Source organism: Callithrix jacchus, chromosome 9 (genome assembly GCF_049354715.1).
Source record: "Callithrix jacchus isolate 240 chromosome 9, calJac240_pri, whole genome shotgun sequence".
Lineage (NCBI taxonomy): Eukaryota > Metazoa > Chordata > Mammalia > Primates > Cebidae > Callithrix > Callithrix jacchus.
In genome coordinates this window covers 100671092-100692708 of record NC_133510.1, presented here as the reverse complement: position 1 = coordinate 100692708, position 21617 = coordinate 100671092, and the positions used below count along the sequence as shown (strand labels likewise).

Genomic DNA, 21617 nt, shown 5'->3' with positions numbered 1-21617 from the left:
TTCAACTCTGCACATTCTTGCAGTAGGCCTTTGTGTGTGTGTGTGTGTGCGCGTGCGTGTGCGCGCTCATGCATGTACATGTCTGTCCTGCTTTCCTAAATATACAATATATTTCCTTCGGTGATATGGCCCTTTGCTTCTTTATTCTTCTCATTGCTCTCCCTTCCTCTCTCCCTCCCCCCATCATCCTTCTCTCCTCTTTTCCCATTCGTTTGTTCACAAATATTTAATGTTCTACCATCAGGGATACTTCTAGGACCTGGGGGTTTAGGGGTAAGCCTGAGGTTTAAAGAACAAATTCAATGATGATAAAATAACTCTGGATACAAACGTGGTGTCATTGATTTTCACTGCATTCTATTTTTATAGCAATACACATATTATTCTGTGATTTTAAACACTTTCTGTTACTTGCAAAGTCCTTCTCTTTGCTGACAATTATTTCCAGGCTTTAGAGATAAAGTCAGATTCTAACTTTTATATATTTAAAAGATAAGTGAGCATCACAGTTACAACTAAATTGATAAATGTCCCCAAACACAGATAGGCAAGTGGGAGCGGAGAGTAGTGAGGGGATATAGTTCTTTCAGTACTAACAGTGGGTGGTTTTTAAGAAAACAGCATCATTTGTCTTACTGGGGAAGCCTAGATCTAGGCTAAAATTCCATGTGTAGAAGAAATAGAGAGACAAAAGATAACAAAAATAATTTTTATTATGATTTTCATTGAAAAAAATACCAAAAATCAATAAAAATGAGTAAAGGCAAATAGTCAATATTAAAACAATTCAAGCAAAAATAAATACACAGGAAACAGTAAAAGTGAATATAGGTCCATAGTCAACATTAAACAGTTCAATACAAAAATTAAACTATTGATCCAACCTAGGCATTTAGGCCGAATATGGAAAGGAGGTGCAACTAGACATTCTTGAAGGAGTCTTTTCTTTCTCAAAGGTGCTGCTTAGATCCAAGGTGCAGTTTTAGACTAACATCTGAAGGAAGGAGACGGCAGAGGAGGGAAAGAAAAGGGAACAGGGGAGAAAACAGAAAGAGGGGAAGGAAGAAAAACTAATATTTCATGAGTTTTTAAAAAATATGATGTCAAATACTTTGTTAGGCACTGTATGCATTACTTCATTGAATCTTCACAACAACCCTACGAAGTAGGTATTACTTCTCTTCATTTTAAACATAAGGAAAGAGGCTCATAGAGTTTATACCATTTGCCGCAGATCACATAGTCGCCATGGCAGAGAGAATGAAACTCCACCCCAAAGCCCTCCTGCTTTCCTCCAACATCAGGTGTTCCACAATGTACCACACCCTTAAATGGAAAACAACTCTTGGTGGATTTATGGCTCTCAGGAGGTGTTGATCTAGCCCATCCAATATATACCTTTTTTTTTTTTTTTTGGAGCTTGGGAGTAGAGAAATCTGGACCACATTTCCAAGAGGACAAGTCTGATTTGTCTATTTCTTCTTTGTTTCAGAAGAAAGACCTCAACAGGTGGCGAAAGAAGGCATAGAAGGATTAAATGCTGCCTATCAGACTGGTGGGCTATTAATAGTTCCCCTGGAGCACATTCATTAATAGAAAAAGGAGAAAAACGAATGATAAACAAAAATGTGCAAAACCAAATGTGTATGTTAATCAATGATTACGAATATGAATCCTCCTAAATTCCTTAGCTGTCAAAATCGAAGGATAAGGAAACTCAAAGGAACACCAAGCATGTAGCAGAGCTATACACTAAATCGTGTCTCTATCACATTCACAGCTCAACAGGCTAACGTTCTCTATACTGATGGCCCCTTCTGAGTTGATGATTTTTCACAATGTATTTCATGGCTTCCATCCCTACATGAGACTTTATTACTATCACATAGGAATAAAAAGCCATAAAGCACTAGAGTGAATTTATCTTGGTCGGATGCAAAACTTATTTCTTCACATGACTTCACAACCATTTCAAAGCTAACCAATCATTTCATGCTACATTAAGAAACATTTTAAACTACACATAAGTGACAAGAAGCACACTTAAATTATGACATCACAAATTAACAAGATTTTATCCTTCCATGACATTCTTAGCTACAAGGACCAGGAAACAAGACCAAGAGACACTCAGAGACATTCAATCATTGAATTCACCAAAAACAAAGGACACTGGGGAGAATTCCTGGAGAAAAGCTGATCACTTTGACATTGAACTTGGAAACACATATGGAAAGACAGAAGACAGACAAATCACTGATGCAAACTGAAACCAGAGGAATTATTTCAAACCTCTTGCTTCAACTTCTTCCCCAGAAAGCTTTCTTACATACCCATGCTGGCTTTTATACTTTTCTTTTTGGGGCAGGTGGGGAGTGGGAATCTTAGTACCTGTTTGACTATGTAAGCGTTAAGCTTTCTCTACACCTAAATAACAAAAAGGAAATTAAAAAGTATAGCATACTAAGGGACCACACAAGTGCTAACTGCTCACCTACAGCCTTTTATAGAGATACATCCCCCATCCCATCTGCAAAAGCGAGAACGATGCCAGAAACAATACTATGCACTGAAATCTCTCAGTGATCTAAATAACTCAGGTCCAAAGACCAATAACATTCTTCATGCTTCATTAAAGTGACATTGCTCTTGGTAGTATTAAAACACTTATAAGTGGCCATACTGAAACCCATTTCTCTGGTACCACTGAAAACTCAATGCCATAAATCCCAATGGTTTTTTTTCTGGCCTTTCAAAAATAAACTTGAGGTGTCATCTACCAACTCCTGAAACAGCATTCGAGGCTATTAAGCACTGCCCTCTGCTTTTTAAAAAATGCATTATTCAAATTCAAATAAAGGAAACAAGAACTTGCGTTCCTCCATAGCAGTAAAGGCTAGGCAAGCTATTTCCGTCTACAGGTTACTACCATGACATCTTGGATTATGTGAATCACAGGGAAGAGACTACAGATAGTTAAATGAAAGGAAGTGCATACATAAATTCAATTATCATGCAGAAAACATGCAAATGATTTAAGCACTGCATCTGAAACTCTAGTTTATATTCATTAATCTCAGGTTGCACTTTTGAAGGAGAAAGACATGCTAATTGGGTCCAGATTAATGCACTCCCAAACCTCTCCAATTTGTTTTCAGATGAGGGTTAAATGATATGTTTTAAAATAAACACAGCTGCTCATCTGCCTCCACCTTCTACCTCCTAGACTCCACCTCTACCTCCTCCCCCAGCTGGCTCAGCTCTCCCCGCCCTGTACCCCTCCAACCCCCACTGCTCCTCTACCTCATCTCTCCTTCCATTAGGGAAGGGGTTCAAGAGCCCTAAGATTTTCCTTTTAAAAATACACTAGAAGGATAATACTGTTTCTTAACCAACTCAACACTTTCCCTTTCTTCACCAGCCACCAAACTCCAGAAAGACAATCAATCACATATCAAATGCTGCTGATGCTTAAATGGTGGCATCAAGAATGTGGACACATAGAAAGGCAGCTTTGCATTTTCTCAGGCAGTGCATTCTTTCTACAAGTTTAGACCTGCATCCTTTGGATCTGTACGGATGGGCAGTTTTAAAGTGTGAAGGCACATGCTTGCTGAAAGCCAACATTGCTGAAGGTTGGCATGGCAATCCTGTGACTCAGTTATGTGGGAAACTAGTGACTCAGGAGAGAACTTGGGGTTTTTTGTTGCTGTTTTTCCTCTGTGGCTCACTCAGCCAGCAAAAACTGGCACTGAACAGAGGGCACTCAAAAATGCCTTTCAAAAGGATCCCTTGCTTCCTTTCTCCCTCCTCCCTGGCAAAATTATCTTTTAAAAAAGAAGAATGTGATTATTGATTAATTGATAAATTGATTTAATGTATTAAAACATTAGTTTGGGAGACAAAGAAATAACATGTTTCAGGGAGAATCTTATTTTGTGAGAAGTGAAGCTTTTGAAATAGTAAAATATTTTTTTCCTGGACCTCATCTTTAGAAAAATAAAGCAAAGGAAGAGGAACTGTGGGCTACGGGGATGGAGCTGGGAGGGAAGAAATCCTCTCTGAAAAAGCAGCCACCAAGGAGTTAAACCAGGCACAAAAAAAAGAGGCCTTCAAACTAATTTCACACTGAAAGTGATGTTTAATTTGAATCATGCTCCTCCCAAAGGGAAAAGGTTAGTCTTGTCACTTGACTCATATCCCCTCCCCTTCCTCCTTTCATGTGAATTGAAAATTCAGATTCACCATTAATCATGATGTGACACATTCTTTTTTTCCCCTTCCAAAAATCAAATGAAAGCCTGGGACCACATCTGAGAACCCAATGGTTGGCTAATTCTCCCAACCTGCGTTCACAACAGAGAGAAGACAAGAACAAGGGCACATACAGACACAGAGACATAAATTACTGGATGTGCACTCACAGCAATACACACAAATACATACAGCTAGTAGCAGTCATTGAGTTGGAGGAGAGCCTTTCCGCCTAAATTGATTTTTGCGTATTTGCAAAAGTAAAATTAGTCATAGTAAATAACAACATGGGCAAGACTGATATTAAATCTGTCAACATCCTGACAAATGCTCTGAGCACTCTTTAGTTAGGAAACACATGTATGATAGTCATTGCTCCTAAAAGAGAAAATGATTATACGCTAACCAAACCCTAAGTACAAGCTAAAGATATTCACCTCATGAAAGCCATTCCTCAGCTAGCCCCTTGGCACTTGCTGGAATTATTCACAGCACGAGCTCTACTTTCTCATTTTCTGCTGACTCCGTGTGGGTAATTTCTTTCTCATGATTAAAAGTGAGCTTGGCAGGTCCTTCAAAGCGTGGCTTTAGGTGTGGTGGGGCTCCGAGTGCATTCTTTGTCTAAGGCAGGTCTCTAGTAATTCATTACTGGACCATTGGATGAGCAGGTCAAGGGAATATTCCTGCACCTAAAATGATTTTTTAAAAGGAAAACTTAATAGATATCTTCATACAAACATATTTGTATACTGAAACATGCAGCTGACAGATGAAATGAACTATTTACCTTGGAAAGAATGGGTAGGCTTTTCTCTTCCAAGTAATCACTCCAGCCTTTCTGAATGCCATCCCAAAGCGATTCTGCTCCTTCGCCTTATCCAGCATCTGAGGTTGTGAGATAACCCTGGTAGCACTGGCCTCCTTCCCGGCCCCTTCATTATTAGCCTCCTGGTGGGTGAGATAGAATACAGTGAATGTAATAACCCTACTTCACACAACAGGCTTGCTCTCTCTTTTAAATTGAAAATCCCCTTATTACAAAACAAGGGGTGTTCTTTTTCTTCTACCTTTAAGTAGGACTGCCACATTCATTGCTTTTTACAAAAACGCAGCTGCTTTTTAAGCTACAGATAAATAGAATCTGCTAGGCGGTAATTCGACTCAGTCTGAATGCATTATTTTCTAAGACACTTTAGCGAGGGGCTTTTTATTATAAACTGGAATGAACAAGGAAAGTCCTTTTCTCTTCTAATTATGAATGTGTTTTGTTCCCTACTATTAACCTACAATGTCAGATTGATCTTCTTCTTCTTCTTCTTTTTCTGCAGTCAGTTCAATAAATCAACTTTTTTTTTCGGAAAATTAGAGGGATAATGATTAAGTCTTCATGAGCTTCAATGACAAAAATAAAAATAGCACATGGGAAAAGCAAATGCTGAAACCATAAATAAAGACAACGAAGGCCTCTGATGTCCAAGGTAACAAATCCTGTTTCGACACCAAAAGTTAAGATAAAGGGGATTTACTTAATTTTAATATATTTAACTTTAATAAAATTAAGGCTTTCCAGGCATCTTACCACATTTGTTCACCTAGAAAGGATGAAGGTATTTTTTAAATAACATTTCTATATGGAGTGCCCAAACCATTTGTATTTGTTGTTTGCTTGTTCATTATGGATAATAGTTTGCAATGTAATCAGTCATCCCCACACTTTTGGAAGCAATGAAATGAAGAATTAAAACGGAAGAGGAAGCACTGTGATAAAGTGCCTTCAATTTGAGCTTCTGCAGACATTTCTTTAACTTCAAAGGTAAACACTGAGAAAATGGTGAGTTCCTAATAATATCAAAAGGCAATCTGGAAACTGGAGGTTGGTTTAATTTTGATCCCAGTGTTGATATTCCTGACTATAATATTACAATAGACCATGGTGGTTATGATCTAGGTCTATATGGATATATTGCCTTGCCAAGGGGAGGAGAATGGAGGGAATCCCACAGGATATCAGTGGGGTTCCAATTAAGGAAAAGTAAATACTGCGGTAGCCCTGACAGTAAGTGGAGATTACCAATATTTCACAGAAGCACAGACTGGTGCCCCACTAGTAAATTTACAGATTTAAAGCCAATGCTGTCATTTCCCTTCCTTCAGCAATAATGGAAAGCAAAGTGTTGAAAATGAACTCTGTGTGGCAGATAGTTTCAGAACAATTTGTTTGTTTATACAATTTTGAGTTTATTTCCAATAATGGTGAGAGTGGAAATCAAAGGGGCCTTGTGCAAAACACAAAGTCATTCATGAACCCTAAACTGAGATCACATGCATATTTGAAAGTCCCCAGACCCAAGGTGTATGAGAGAGAGAGAAAAAGAGAGCGAGAAACCTTGAAATAATATTTGCATCTAAAACCATACTGCCTTCCTTGTGTTTGTATGAATCTTTTTAGAGGGGATATTTATCACAAGTAACATGCAGACCACATTTTCAGAACACTCACTTCTAGAAAGAGTATATTTGCAGTGAGTGTTGGTGACAGAGCTTTTGAGATTCTACCACTCTGCTTAGATTTGAATCCATTTTCTATCCTTCTGTTATGCCTGTTGCTGGCCTTGGTATCAGGAATCTAAGTGATGCTGTGGCAACACAAAAAGCCCACTTTACCCAGAATAAATAACCAAGTACCAAGCCCCTTCCCTGAGACACAAATTGAAGTATATTAAGCATCACTATAAGAGTGAAATTGAATCCCAGGACATCGATATCTCCATTGAGCTAATGTCACTAAAACAAGCCTGCTCTAGCAATCAGAAATTTACATTTGTAATATTGATGTGTGAGGAAAATAGAAAAAAGAATCTCAGTTGTATATTTGAAAAAAAATTCATTTTCTAGATATCCTGATACAGTAACACATTCTTTTTATAGTAACAGGTTTTACTAAGTTACCCACAAAAATATCTTTGAACATCTACTATCCTCAATTCATTCTTTCTTCCTTTTAACACTGCACAATCATTGACAAAGATAAACGATAGAAGGCAGACTTGAATGTGAGCTTATGAGGGATGGCATACAGTCCATAATCTGCCACCTGTGATAGTCTTTTAAGTTAATTTAAAAAAAAAAGATATGTGATGATAAATAAACCACCAGCCAGAACTCTTAGCCCTTATCAAACTTTCAAAATGATTAAATAAGTAGCCCGACTAAGAGCAACTCCATGATGAAGGAGGAAAAAAAATGGCTGTCCTCGTTGATCAAGACCCAATGGGACAGTGCTTTAACAACATGGTCCCATTTCATTCTCTGTTTGAGAAAAGAGAACTAGAGAGAGGGAGAAGCTAAGTAAGAAGAAAGAGAAGGAGGTGATGAAGGAAAAGAATAAAAAAGGAGAAGAAAAGGGTAGAGGAAGAAAAAAACAATTATCACAATGAATAGATTATTTCATTCCTTTCCAGGTAAAAATAATTCTCTTCACACAATCTCCCTCTCTAAGCCTCACTTTTTCTCCCTGTAAGTTGAAGACCGTTGTGCCTGTCTTACTGGGTTCCTGCAAAGACTAAGTGAGGTTGAGTGACTTATCTGTGATACACCCGGTAAATAGTAGTTATCCAAAAAGAATCAGACATTATTATTATTGGCACTGTTCATTAGGTGACCTATTCCCTTTTGCCTACCTGATTCATTCCATAGCCATTTTCCAAACTCTAAGCATACCCAGAAAAGCAAAACAACCTCAGTACAAAGTGACCCCAGAATGACTTTACTTCGTTCTTCTACCAGATTCAAATCACTTTACGCTTGCAATGGAAAGTCTAAACTTGGACTTTGTTCTACTTCCAGGTTCTGAAGCAAAGACGATATATCTCAGAAATGAGAAAGAGGAGGCACTAAATGTGTAATGATTTGACTCAATCAGCTAAGCCATTCTGTGTTCTGAAAGGTTTTCATAGGTATAGACAAGTTTCCATTTTATTAAGAGGTGGCATCCACATGGAGAAACTAGACTCTGTTTTCAGACTTGTTGCCTTCCAATCCTGAATTTAAGTTAATGTACACACTCACACATGGCTGCACACATATGTGCAGACATGCACACATCTGAATTAACAACCTCTCAGGTGTACTGTATCTCCTCTCAAGAAACAGACAGCTTTAGTTATTGTACCTGAAAGCCTTCACTCTTCCTTGACTACTGATAAAAACATTAAGCTGCATGGCAAATATCAAGTAAATCTGATTTGCAAAACTGCCAAAATACTCCATCTTTCCCAAACAAAATGACCTCTAACCACACCCAAGTCATAAAAGAATATCTTGGGCTGTGACTCTATTATCAAGATCGACAAAATTGCAAATGATGAAACAGCAGCTTATTCTTAAACATAACTTGGTATATTCCATTTTTACTTTGACTAAAAACTTTAAGCACTTTGTTTTAAGTGAAAAAGATAAGCCATATTATGAAGATGAACTTTGGTATGAATATACACAGTTTCTTCAGGAAAAAAAATACTGTGTCATAACTATTAAAACGTCTGCTCTTTGCCTCCTTTTCCCCAAGTCTATTTTCTTAATAGGGTTGTTTGAAATCTCATTTTTATAAAGTCAAATACCTTATGACAATCAAACTTAAGAACTGGTGTACAAGAAAATGCAAACTCTTAAAAGGGTAACTTCAAAAAGACTTATTCCTCCTGGTGGTTCTTTGCCCACGAACATGCCTTCCAAGCCAGAAAGAGGCTCCAAGCTCCACTGACCACAGGAAATTCCAGCCAAGATTCTAATCTCCTCTGCAGAAGGCAGTACAGGGGCAATGGATGAGAACAACACAGCAGAGAATGCTACTGAATTTGGTGTGTCCTACAAATGAGGAAACACTGATATCTCCCCAGAATCATAGTCAACATGGAGATGCTCTAAATACAAAAAGTAAGACGAGCTTTTTAATTTCTTGTCAAGGCTTCCTGACATCCAATGCTTTCACGAGGTCAAGAAATGTGTCCCCAGCTTCTGTTTTCTGTTCTCCTTCAGGGAACACGGTGAAGAGGCCGCCCAGCTGCCTTTTAGCATGTTACACTTGGCTGACTCCCTTCCTTTCTAGGAGAGTATGTCTGGTGCATTTGGACTCACGGAAGAAAAAGCAAAATTAATTTAACATAAAAGAAATTCGCCTATTTTTGCCTCTTTAATATTCGAGAGAATGCTCATGGTTTGGTTAAGTTTAAAAAGTTTTAGAACGAAGATTACAGAGGCATAAATCATATAGGTAAAAACCGAGATGTAAGATGGGATGAAATCTAAAAGCTAATTAAATTCAACGAGGGCTTATCAAAAGACAACATGCCCACTAATCTTCTTGTGCTAATATTTTGTTTTTCAAGGGGGCCATAAGTGGAAAGTTGTCATGGTTGTAGATTCCACAGTGTGATCCTTTAGCAAGAACCTGAGAAGGGGGAAAAAGATTAGATGCATGGATTTCTGTGCTGAATGGATGCTGGGGCCAAGATGCAAAGAATAGATAAGTTAGAGCTTCGGAGGAACTAAATTTGAAGGCAGCCAGTAAAATGGATTGAACCTTATTACCTCTAGTCACTGAGAAATTCCCGAGACAGTTGGATGCAATTTGAAAAGGTCAGAAAAATATTTCCTGCACAGCATTACTGCTTCACGGTTTAACGGTGTACATTTGTGAGATGCCAACTCTAATCATTTTTATTGACTTTGCTTTCCAGAGACAGACAGACGGTCTGGGAGGCAAGACCAATAGATAAGAGAAGGCAATCTTATAAATGAAAATCTCTCCTTTTGTTCTCTCACTTGTGACTGTGAACAATTCCAAATCTCGCCCATTGGAAGGGAAATTATACCAACTTCACTGAGGACTGAAAGACTGGAAATGAATCTAGGAAACTATGGCTATAATTCTAGTGAGATTCCTTTCTTTTAACTGAAATTTTTTTAGCCTCTACTATATGCTAAACATGTGAAATGTGGATAATGTTGGATTTTAATTCAAGTGTGAATATTTAATGAAACACCATAAAATACACCAAAGCATGGATGTTAATTTACTGTCAGCATTTCCTCAGGGGAAAGACTTCGTGAAAGAAGGAAATTCAGAGGAAAGGGTAGACCTTAAATGAAAGATACCAATATACAGTCAAGATATTTCAATAAAGGCTGTATTGTCATTAGAGTTCTTCCAAATACAAAGAGAAAAGATTTTTCTGTTTACTTGAAATGAGTCTTGGATGCAATAAGAACCTTTTAGCACATATGTTTACAGGTCTTTCGTGGGGCACATGAAATTAAAAGTCAAAGCTGACTTTTTAGTACAGAATGGCATGATCCATTCCAATCCTGCAAAGGTTTGATTAACATCTGACTTCTCCTTCTGTGCAATGCCATAGGCTTCAGAGGCAAATACAAGCCTATTTACTTTTCTTTCGTTTAGCAGCAAGACCAAAACTTTTCAATGGCCCTGAGACCCAGCTGCATGCTTTCATATCATGTTCTGGCCCAACAAAGATGTCCTGGAAGCTAACTAGAGCTTTTCAACCAGCAAGATGTATTTTCTTATGGAAAGCCTTCATTCTGATCAGTTCCATTTCTCACAGTATTTAATGATTTTTAAATTATATCCTATAATCACTACTACCAGCAACATAAGCAGCCAATAACAAAACAACATTTCATAATACCAGGCACCCAAAAAAAGGGAGAGAGCAAAATCATTAACTAGATACCTAGATTCTTGGCAGCGATGGTAGAAATATCTAGCTTTCAATTGACTTATTTCTATCTCAGCTGAATAATTGATATTGGTTAGATACAAATAATAACATTTTGTGAATCTTTAAAATTTTCACCTTTTGAACTATCTTAAGACCTTTTTTATTAAAAGAAAAGTGTTTTCTGAAACTTTTGTGATGATATACAGGTCTCCAGTAAATCACATTGAAAACTAGAAATTGTTCACATGTAGGCCCTGTTTTATTGGCAGAAAAGTATCTAATATATGCATCTTTTGATTTCTACTACTTACGTTATCCACAGGAAAAAACTTTGACCCTTCTGCATAACCATTAATATGATTAATAATGATAATAATAACAATCCTAGAAGTATTATTACTATTCAAAGCAATAATGATAATAGCAACAGTCACCATTGGCTGAGTGCGGTGGCTCATGCCTGTAATCCAAGCACTTTGGGAGTCCAAGGCAGGGGAATCACCTGAGGTCAGGAGTTCAAGATCAGCCAGACCAACACAGCAAAACCCCGCCTCTACTAAAAATAAAAAATTAGCCAGGCCTAGTGGCACATGCCCATAATCCCAGCTACTAGGGAGGCTGAGGCAGGAGAATTGCTTGAACTCAGGAGGCAGAGGTTGCAGTGAGCTGAGATTGCGCCGCTACACTCCAGCTTGGGTGACAGAGTAAGACTGTCTCAAAAAAAAAAAACAAAAAAAAGGAAAGAAAGAAAGAAAAAGAAAAGACATAGTCACCATTAGGTAAGCATTTACTATGTGTGAACACTATGCTATGCAAATACATCATCTCATTTTTAGTCCTTGCAGCCAACTTAAGGAAATGTGTTTTTTTTTTTTCAATTAAATATTACTCATGCAAGGAATGAGGCTTAGAAAGGCTGAGTCCAGGCCAGGCATGGTGGCTCAAACCTGTAATCCCAGCACTTTGGGAGGCCGAGGCGGGTGGATCGCCAGGTCAAGAGATCGAGCCTGGGTAACAAGAGCGAAACTCCATCTCAAAACAAACAAACAAACAAACAAACAAACAAACAAACAAACAAAGGCTGGGTCCAATCTCCTCAAGGTCAGAAAACTAGTAGGTATTGATGCTGGGACTCAAACCCAGACTTATTTGATTCGAATCTCTATTATTTCAAAGCCACGAGCTATTCATCATGCTCCAGGAGCATTACAAGGCCAGGAATATCAACTGTTGAAGATCACACAGCATTTTCGAAAGTAATGTTAAGCCAAAGTTCACTGCTCATTTAGACTGGGGCATGACAGCACATCTGCTAAAAGTCCACAACCTGCAGCCACCTTCTAGAGCTATGAGCTAAGAGTTGTTGATAGACATCTTTCCCACCCTCGTGGAACTTACTTCATGAAGAGAATAACACTCCTGGCAGTCTCCTTACTCAGGCTGCATAGCTCAACAGCACCCCCCAAATTTTGGAGCCTAACTGCACACAAATTACTTTCCTATTTGAATTATTTTTGAGTTATGTTCTAAGATGAGCAAGAAGGGGCCATTGCTTTTCTGCTGGAGCTGCATTAAGCCAAATATGTTAGTTCAATGCATTCTTTTCCAAACACAACTTTAAAAGGTAAAATGTGTTGGGAGGCTGAGGCAGGTGGATCACGAGGTCAAGAGATCGAGACCATCCTGGTCAACATGGTGAAACCCCGTCTCTACTAAAAATACAAAAAAAAATTAGCTGGGCATGGTGGTGCGTGCCTGTAATCCTAGCTACTCAGTAGGCTGAGGCAGGAGAATTGCCTGAACCCAGGAGGCGGAGGTTGCGGTGAGGCGGAGGTTGCGGTGAGCCGAGATCGCGTCATTGCACTCCAGCCTGGGTAACAAAAGTGAAACTCCGTCTCAAAAAAAAAAAAAAAAAAAAAGGTAAAATGTGTAGCTTTTTTGTTATTATCAGAGGGAAATAAGTAGAATAAAAAGAAAAAAACTGTTGGGTCACAGGGTTGCAGCACAGAAACCATTATAGGTCTTTTATTGTAACAAAAGGTACCAAATATAACCATGTTTCAACTGGAAAAACAATATTTTACCAATCATTTATTCTAACAAATTCATAAAATGTGTCCCCAGCAATTTTCCTTATTTACAAAGAGATTATACCATCAGTGTTGAAATGCTGTCAGGCTGGCCTAGCACGTGTTGTCCAGGTACCTGTCTTCACCTGCCTTTTGTAGGCTCATTCTTACTCCCTTCTGTCTGGAGGAGAGCCTAGTTTGCTTGTCGGGACTCCTTTCAGAAGGAGAGCGTTCTTCCAACTCTGAGAGCAAACGTCCTACTAACAAAGCTGTCTTGTAGCTCAAGAGGCACTAAAATGAGCCAAGAGGAGCAATACCAGTAAGCTGTGTTGAATTTCTTGCAGAATGAGGTCACTGCTGAGGTCTAAAAGTGAAAATATTTAACAGCAGCAACAAGAAAATAGAAAGGGATTTAGGTGTAGCTACTGAAAGGTAGGAGAATGAGTCAAGAGGAGGCTGATATGCAAAGTGAACTTAAACCCAGAGTACAAATTCCTCAGTGTTGCAGACTCCTTGCTTAAGCACAGAGCAGGGCAGAGAACAATACAGAGGAGATGAAATGATTCCCTTTCTTTGTACCCCTGAAGGGCTTTGGAACAAAAGAAGTCCAATTCTCAATCAAGGGAGAAATGGAAAATACCCTCCAAGTAACCTAGGAATCCTAAGAATTCGTGTCAAGGAATTCGTTTTTAAGCCTTGATTTATTTAAAAGACGATGCCTGAATAAATATTTTATGTCAGGTTAATTAGCTAACTTTACTTTACTTTTTGAAACAGCAATCTGTTTTCAAAATAAATTACAACTTAATTAAAAAAAATCTCTGTAATAAAAGTTCTGGAAGAAAACATCAAGCTGGCTTATAATGTAAGATTTCAATTTTATCTGATTCTTCCTCTGCGCACAAACTCAGCTTCAGTCATTAGTATCATTAAAATTAACTTTCTAGAAATGATGTAAAAAAATGATACCATCCAATTAAAATATAGTATTTACAGCAATCGAAGCAGATAACACACCTCAGAGGCTGGGGAGAATGGTAACAGCCTTGCCTCTCTCTTCTTTGGATTAAATGTAATAATTTAGCAATTTCTTACAACCTATTACTAGATTGAGTGTCACAATGTTAAATATTCTGGGTAGCTACCTGTTCTTCTCAAGAGGATTGAGCATAAAACTCAAATGTTATCCCAGTCCATTTTCTGCAAATTACAGAACTCTCCAGAGCATAGTCTTTTCTATGTGGGGAGATTGTATGGCTTAAATTTTTCTGAATAATTTTCAAAATCAAATTTGAAAGTTTTTATGAGATATGATCCTCCCTGGTGGGTGATATGAAGCATAACCTAAGGGACAAACATGAAAATAATAAGCATAAAACATATTAGCATATAGATGCTTTTGAAATAATAAACAGCAGAAACCAAAAGTCTTATCCCCAAAAGAAAGTTAAACGAAAATATGAAATTAACGTACACTTCTCGTGTGACAACCCTAGCCTGAAAGCCAAACAGCATACACTTATTCAGTTAAGAGCAGAATGAGGGGTCCAAAGTGGCTCCCGCCGGAGGTCATGGCGCTCGCAAAGGCGAGGTCATCAGTTCAAGGCTAACCTGAGCAACCTCATAAAGCTCAAACTGATTGGCAAAAAAAAAAAAAAAGAGCGGAATGGCCAGAGAGATGGAGAAATATCTCCCAAATCAATTGCTCTTTGTTTTGTTTTGATCATAATTACCACATCGATATTATCTATTTATCCTTCACCTCATGCCATTGTTTTTCTCCTTTAAACAGAAAAATAATCAGCAGGAAAATAAGCATTTTCCTTTTGCTTCCTCTATGAGCCACTACCAGGTAGACACATGCAATGGTCTCTCTTTTTTTTTGTTTTTATTTTTTTCTCCTTTATCTACCTTTCTATATTTCCCATTGACGGCATACACAAGTCAGGGCTTGGTTATTTAATTACCAAGAGGACTAAGGAGGTTTAGTTGAAAATGAAAGGGAACTTGTCTTTTTTTTTTTTAAACAATGAACCATGAATGCCATTAATAGTTTTTCTATTTAAATTAGTACAACCTCTCAAGATAGTAAGAGAGCATATTGTGGTGTTATAGAAAGACTATGGTCTTTGGAGTCAGCCTCATTTAAACGTCTGATCTGAGTCACTTTAGAAAAGTTGATTTGCCGGGCGCATTTAATCCCAGCACTTTTGGAGGCCCAAGCGGGCGGATCACGAGGTCAAGAGATTGAGACCATTCTGGCCAACATAGTGAAACTCTGTCTCTACTAAAATACCAAAATTAGCTGGGCGTGGTGGTGCGCGCCTATAGTCCCAGCTACTCAGGAGGCTGAGGCAGAAGAATTGCTTGAACCCGGGAGGCGGAGGTTGCAGTGAGCCAAGGTTGAACCACTACACTCCAGCCTGGCCCCTGGCAACAGAGCAAGACTCTGTCTCAAAATAAATAAATAAATAAAAGTTGATTTGACACAATTAGTTAAGTTTTCTCTTTTACAAAATAGTGATAAATGTTGTCCACTTTTCTGGGTTGAGACGATTAGCAGTCCTGTATGTAAGCTACCTGGAACAGAGTCAGTGCTCAGTAAATGTAGCTCTAGTCACCTTCCTCGATGGCTTTATAAAGACTTCATAAATTTGCAATTCTAGAAAAGCCAAATACTTTCCCACTTTCATTTTGCATATATGTGAATGAATGTACGGCCCCAAAGACAGTTATGAAGGAGAGATGCCACGAAATATGATGCTCTGTTCTCGATCCATGGTGGGATGGGATTATGAAATAGTTCCAATTGTACTAGGAATAATAAAGTAAAAAAAATAAGATACTACAGAAATATTTTATCTCATGGAGCCAAGAATGGGGTTTTAAATTTAACTTTGCAACTTCTGACAAGAATCTATGAATATTTTATGTGATTCCAAGAAAGTAAGAATTTGCTAACTACATCTTAAATTACCTAACACAGGTGAATTCCCTCAGCAAGTTCCTGTTGAATTTTTGAAACACAATATTCCTATATCTGGAATGGACATTATTTCAGTCCTTTTAATATTTATTTGTAATGGCTGGCAATACAATATTTAGAACACTGAGAAAGGGTGCTTCACCAATGATACTATAATTTGACATTCTCCGTTTGTTTTTAAACTTTTAATTGATACCAATTACTCAACAAACATTGTATGTTTTGGTCTCGGCATATAAAATGGGAAAGGAAACATTTATTCCCAACATAGCAAATTCTATAGGTATTTGAAAATCAAATTTAGTTTATTTCACTTTGTTCTCTTTCTGTGGAGCACTGGTCTTAAACCTACCCTTCATTAATTAACACCTGCTTATATGTGAACAGTTCCATTTCTATCAAAATTGACCCATCTATTCATTAATGTTTATGATTTCTCCTCTGTATTTCAGACACTGCTGACAGTAATGAGATTGAAACAGGGGAAAAACTAAGAAAGAAAAATCTTTATATATATTTTCTTGGACACCTGTGCTGCCTCATTGAGTCTGTGAAAAGCATGTTGCTGAGAAAGTTTTGACTGCTCTTCATGAAGAGAGTGATGGTCCTATGTTTACTTTTCCCTGTTTAAACTTACCTCATTGGGTGTACACCTTGAGACAGACATCATGTGAAAGGCATTCTTGCTGAATGTCCTGTAATCCTCATCTTTCTTATTCACTCAGGCCAAAGAAAGGCCTAGTTTATTGCCCTTTGGGGCTAATTTTAAAAATAATGTTTAGAAAGACATACCCCAGTAAATAAACCAAAAGCTACTTCTTCTTTGGCTTTCAGGCTTTGAGAATTTTTTGATTACCCACATGCCCTCTGAGAATGGCACTTTTGGCTACAAAAAAAGATTCTGTTTCATGAATTAAACGAATACATATATATACAAAATGTATATTCTTAGCTCTCTGCCAGTAATTTGGTACAGCAAAACATACTCTTATTCTGAAAAACCATAAAGGACTTGAGGTTCTACCAATGTTCCCTTAAGGAGATTTTGACTTCTTATGGAACCTCTTTTGAATGCTAATGATATGCAGACATATATGTTCCATAGTAACTCTCAGAGTTCAAAACCACCCAAGGTGCATAGTAAGAAATAGTCAGGCCAGACTTCCTGCAAATTCTAAAATCTTTTTGTTTTGTTGATGTTTTCAAGTCATTCTTCCAAAAGTTTGTGCTGTCAGATCTTAGAGTATGTTAAAGTTTGACAAAATATCTATTGCAAGGGATAAAATGAAAATAAATCTTTTCAAGTCAATCTCCATTAGTTATTTTAAAAATTCAATTGCCAGACTTTTATCTATTTTTTATGTGATCAAAATATGTTTTCTGCAGCCAAATTGGAAGAAAAAAGTTAAATTGTCTCTGTTTACAGACATGATCTTTTTTATAACAAACCCTAAAGATTTCACAAAAAAACCTGTTATGCTAATAAACAAGTTCAGTAAATCTGCAGGATAGAAAAGTTAACATGTTAAAATTAGCAGCACTTCTATAAACTAACAATAAACTATCTGAAAAAGGAAATTTTTAAAATCCCATTTATAATAACTATAAATAAAATACTCAGGAATAAATGTAACCAAGGAGGTGAAAGACCTACACACTAAAAACTGTAAGACATTGATGAATGAAATTAAAACAGATAGCCCATGTTCATAGATTGGAAGAATTAATATTGTTAAAATATTCATGATCTACAGATTCAAAGCAATCCCTATCAAAATTCCAAGGGCATTTTTTACATAAATGTAAAAAACCCCTAAAATTTGTATGGAACCACAAAAATTCTGAATAGTCAAAGCAATCTTAAGCAAAAAGAACAAAGTTGGAAGCATCAAACTACCTGACTTCAAAAGATACTACAAAGCTATAGTAATCAAAGCAGTAAAGTACCAACATAACAACAAACGCATAGACCAATGGAATAGAGTGACCAGAAATATATTCACCCATTTATGGTCAATTTAGTTTTGACAGAGGTGTCAAGAATACACAATGAGAAAAGAACAGTCTCTTTAAGAAATGTTAAGAAAACTGAATATCCACATGGAGAAGAATGAAAGTAGGCCCTTATTTCAAACCATATACAAAAATCAACTCAAAATAGATTAAAGATTTAAATGTAAGAACAGAAAATGTAAAAATACTAGATGAAAACATAAGGAAAAAGCTAAATGACATTGGTGTTAGTAATAACTTTTTTTAAAAAATATGACCCCCAAAACACAGGCAACAAGAGCAAAAATAGACAAATGAATACATCAAACTAAAAAGCTTGTGCACAGCAAAGGAAATAATCAACAAAATGAAGAGAAAACCTAAAGAATGGCAGAAAATATTTGCAAACTATACATGTGATAATGGAGCTAATATCCAAAATATATAAAGAACTCAAACAACTCAGTAGCCAGAAAATAAATAATCTGATTTAAAATTGAGCAAAGCACCTGAATAGACATTTCTCAGAAGAAGACAGATGACTGGCCAACAGGTATATGAAAAGAGGCTCAACATCACTAATTATCAGAAAAATGAAAATTAATATTACAATCAGATATCACCACAACCTGTTATAGTGGCTATGATCAGAAAGATGAAAGATAACAAGGGTTGTCTTGAACGTGCAGAAAAGGGAGTCTTCTGACATCATTAGTTAGAATGTATATTAGTATAGCCATTATGGAAAACAGTGAAGATTCCTCAAAATATTAAACATAAAATACAATATAATCCAGCAATCCCACTACTGGGTATATGTCCAAAGGAAATAAAATTCATATGTCAAAGAGTGAAAGAGATATCTGAATTCCCGTGTTCATTGCAGCATTATTCACAACAGCCAAGATGAGGAATCAACCTGTGTTCATCAACAGATAAATGGATAATGTGATACACATACACAGTGTAGATGTTATATATACATATTATTATTATTTAGAGATTAAAATAAGAAGAGGGGAGGGTGGGGAAGGATAGCATGGGGAGAAATGCCAGATATAGTCTGCACCTAAAGCAAAATAAATAAATTTAAAAAAAAAAGAATAAAATCCTGTCCTTTGCAGCAACATAGATTGAACTGGAGGTCATCCTCCAGTTGACTTCCAATTCAATCTTTCTATACCTGTCTATTTCATGTTAAGTGAAATAAGCCAGGCACAGAAAGACAAACAATGTGTGCTCTCACTTATATGTGGAATCTAAAAAAGCTTAACTCATAGAAAGATAGAGAAAATGATGGTTACCAGAAGCTGGAGAGTGTGAGGGGTTAGAGAGATGTTGGGCAAATGATATAAAATTTCAGTTAAATAGAAGGAATTAGTCCAAGAGACCTATTGTACAACATGGTGACAGTAATTGTATACCTGAAAAATCACTAAAAGAGTAGAATTTAAGTGTTCTCACCACACACCAAAAAGGTAAGTATGTGAGGTAATGTATATGTAAATTAGCTTCATTGAACCCCCAACCACTTCACATGTATACATACATATTTCAAAAGATCATGTTGTACATGATAAATATTACAATCCTAATTTGTCAATTAAGAAATGTTTGTTACCTTTCACCATCATAAAATAGTCACAAAATTTACTTTGGCATCAAAATGTCCTTGGTTTATTTATTTTTTTTTTTTGAGATGGAGTCTCACTCTGTCACCCAGGCTAGAGTGCAGTGGTGAGATCTTGGTTCGCTTCAACCTCCACCTTCCAGGTTCAAGCAATTCTCCTGCCTCAGCCTCCCAGGTAGCTGGGATTAGAGGTGCATGCCACCATGCCTGGCTAATTTTTGTATCTTTAGTAGAGTTGGGGTTTCACCATGTTGCCCAGGCTGGTCTCAAACTCCTGACCTCGTGATCCACCCACCTTGGTTGGCATCCCAAAGTGTTGGGATTACTGGTGTGAGCTACCACACCTGGTCTATTTCCTTAATTTAAAACATAGATGTGAAAGATCAGATCTTCCCATTAAAAAAAAAAACAAACAGTATTTTTCAAATATTCTCAGTAATGGTGAAAAATTAAAATAGTAATTTTTTACTCATAAAAAATAGTAATGCACCTCAGATATAAGCCCTTCAAGGATAATGACAACCAAATTTAGAATATACCATAAAAAATAGTAACAGTTGGTGGTAATAATGATTGAGGCATATCTCCTTCAGCTCTACTTAAGTTATCTTTTTTTTCCCCCATGGGCCGTATTTTTTTTTTAATTATACTTTAAGTTCTGGGGTGCATGTGCAGAACACATGCAGGTTTGTTACATAGGTATACATGTGCCATGGTGGTTTGCTGCACCCATCAACCCGTCATCTACATTAGGTACTTCTCCTAATGCTATCCTGCCCCTGACCCTCCACCCCTGGAAAGGTCCCAGTGTATGAACTTTCCCTCCCTATGTCCCAGTTCCGACTTTCTTTTGTGCCAGTGATGACTAAACACTCAAAATGGCACCAGCAGATAAATCCTTCCTGTTATCTGGGTGTTTATGTCACTTGATGAACTGTTGTTTAAATAAGAAACTGGCATATTCCCATTTCTCATCCCATCCAGTGACACAAGTAATTTGTAAAAAGTGTGCCCTATCCATCTCTTCTTCCATTCTAAAGCTGTTAGACATATTTATGTGGAGTCATAGGTAACCTGCAATATTAGAAATACGACTAGAACTTGCTTATCCCTAGAATTTTTTTCCTCATCCAATCCCATGACCTACCATATTTCTGCCCTTGACATGTTATAGTTCAAATTAAAATGCAGATATCCCTAGCCCTGTCCCCTGATTATCTGCTTGCATTTCTGCTTTCTAGAAGAGCTTGGGGGTTCCTGGAAACCAAAAACTGTTAGCCCTTTCCAAAGATGCTAACTGAAGTTAAAGGAGAGACTATTCACATTCCTTAAGGTCAAGCTCAATGACTGATTAGTTAAAAAAAATTGTTATCTGAGAGTGGGACATGTCTGCAGAGTTTATTCAAAATTATCCACAACATTAATAATCCCACAAATCTCTTATTTATCATTGTGAAGGACATCTAAGAGTCAGAGTCAACTTTAAATCTGTCCCTCACTAGCTTCATGATGTTTCCTCTATACTTGATGTCAACCACTGTGGATTGCAGAAAGAAGAAATTATATGTAAAGGTGCATTATAAACTACTCCATAAATGTTGGTACTATTTTAGGGAGATATGGATATCATGGTGACGATGATGGTGATGATGATGGTTGCTAGTTAAGCACCAGTTGCCTTTATAATACAGTATATGAAAGGAAAAATGAGAAAATAGGCTAAAGAGAGTCTGAAGTTCAAGAGTGTAATTTAATGTAAATGTGACTTTGCTGATCTGACCCAGGATGGGAAAAATGATTCTCTTTCAATTCTTTTCCACTATATTGAATATATTTACAAGTTATAGTTGCCATTTATTAGAATGTGTTACCCTGTACTTAGTACTGCTAAGCATTTTGCATGAATTACCTTATTCTGTTAGTGGGGTCAGAAATTGATATTCTGT

At 37.1% G+C, this 21617-nt stretch overlaps 1 protein-coding gene across 4 annotated transcripts in view; it reads right to left on the bottom strand.

Annotated features, from left to right (window-relative positions):
* Window positions 1–695: 695 nt before the first annotated feature.
* LOC108593203 (uncharacterized) overlaps window positions 696–21617 on the bottom strand; it is a 101163-nt gene continuing 80241 nt past the window's right edge. For all 4 annotated transcript variants that reach the window (XM_078338101.1, XM_078338100.1, XM_078338103.1 and 1 more), the window contains 3 exons: window positions 5042–5202; window positions 4692–4943; window positions 696–994 (listed from right to left, as the gene is read on the bottom strand). In XM_078338101.1, the coding sequence (XP_078194227.1) occupies window positions 4889–4943; window positions 5042–5202 (216 nt within the window). In that variant the 3' untranslated portion in view covers window positions 696–994; window positions 4692–4888. The remainder of the gene's footprint in view (window positions 995–4691; window positions 4944–5041; window positions 5203–21617) is intronic.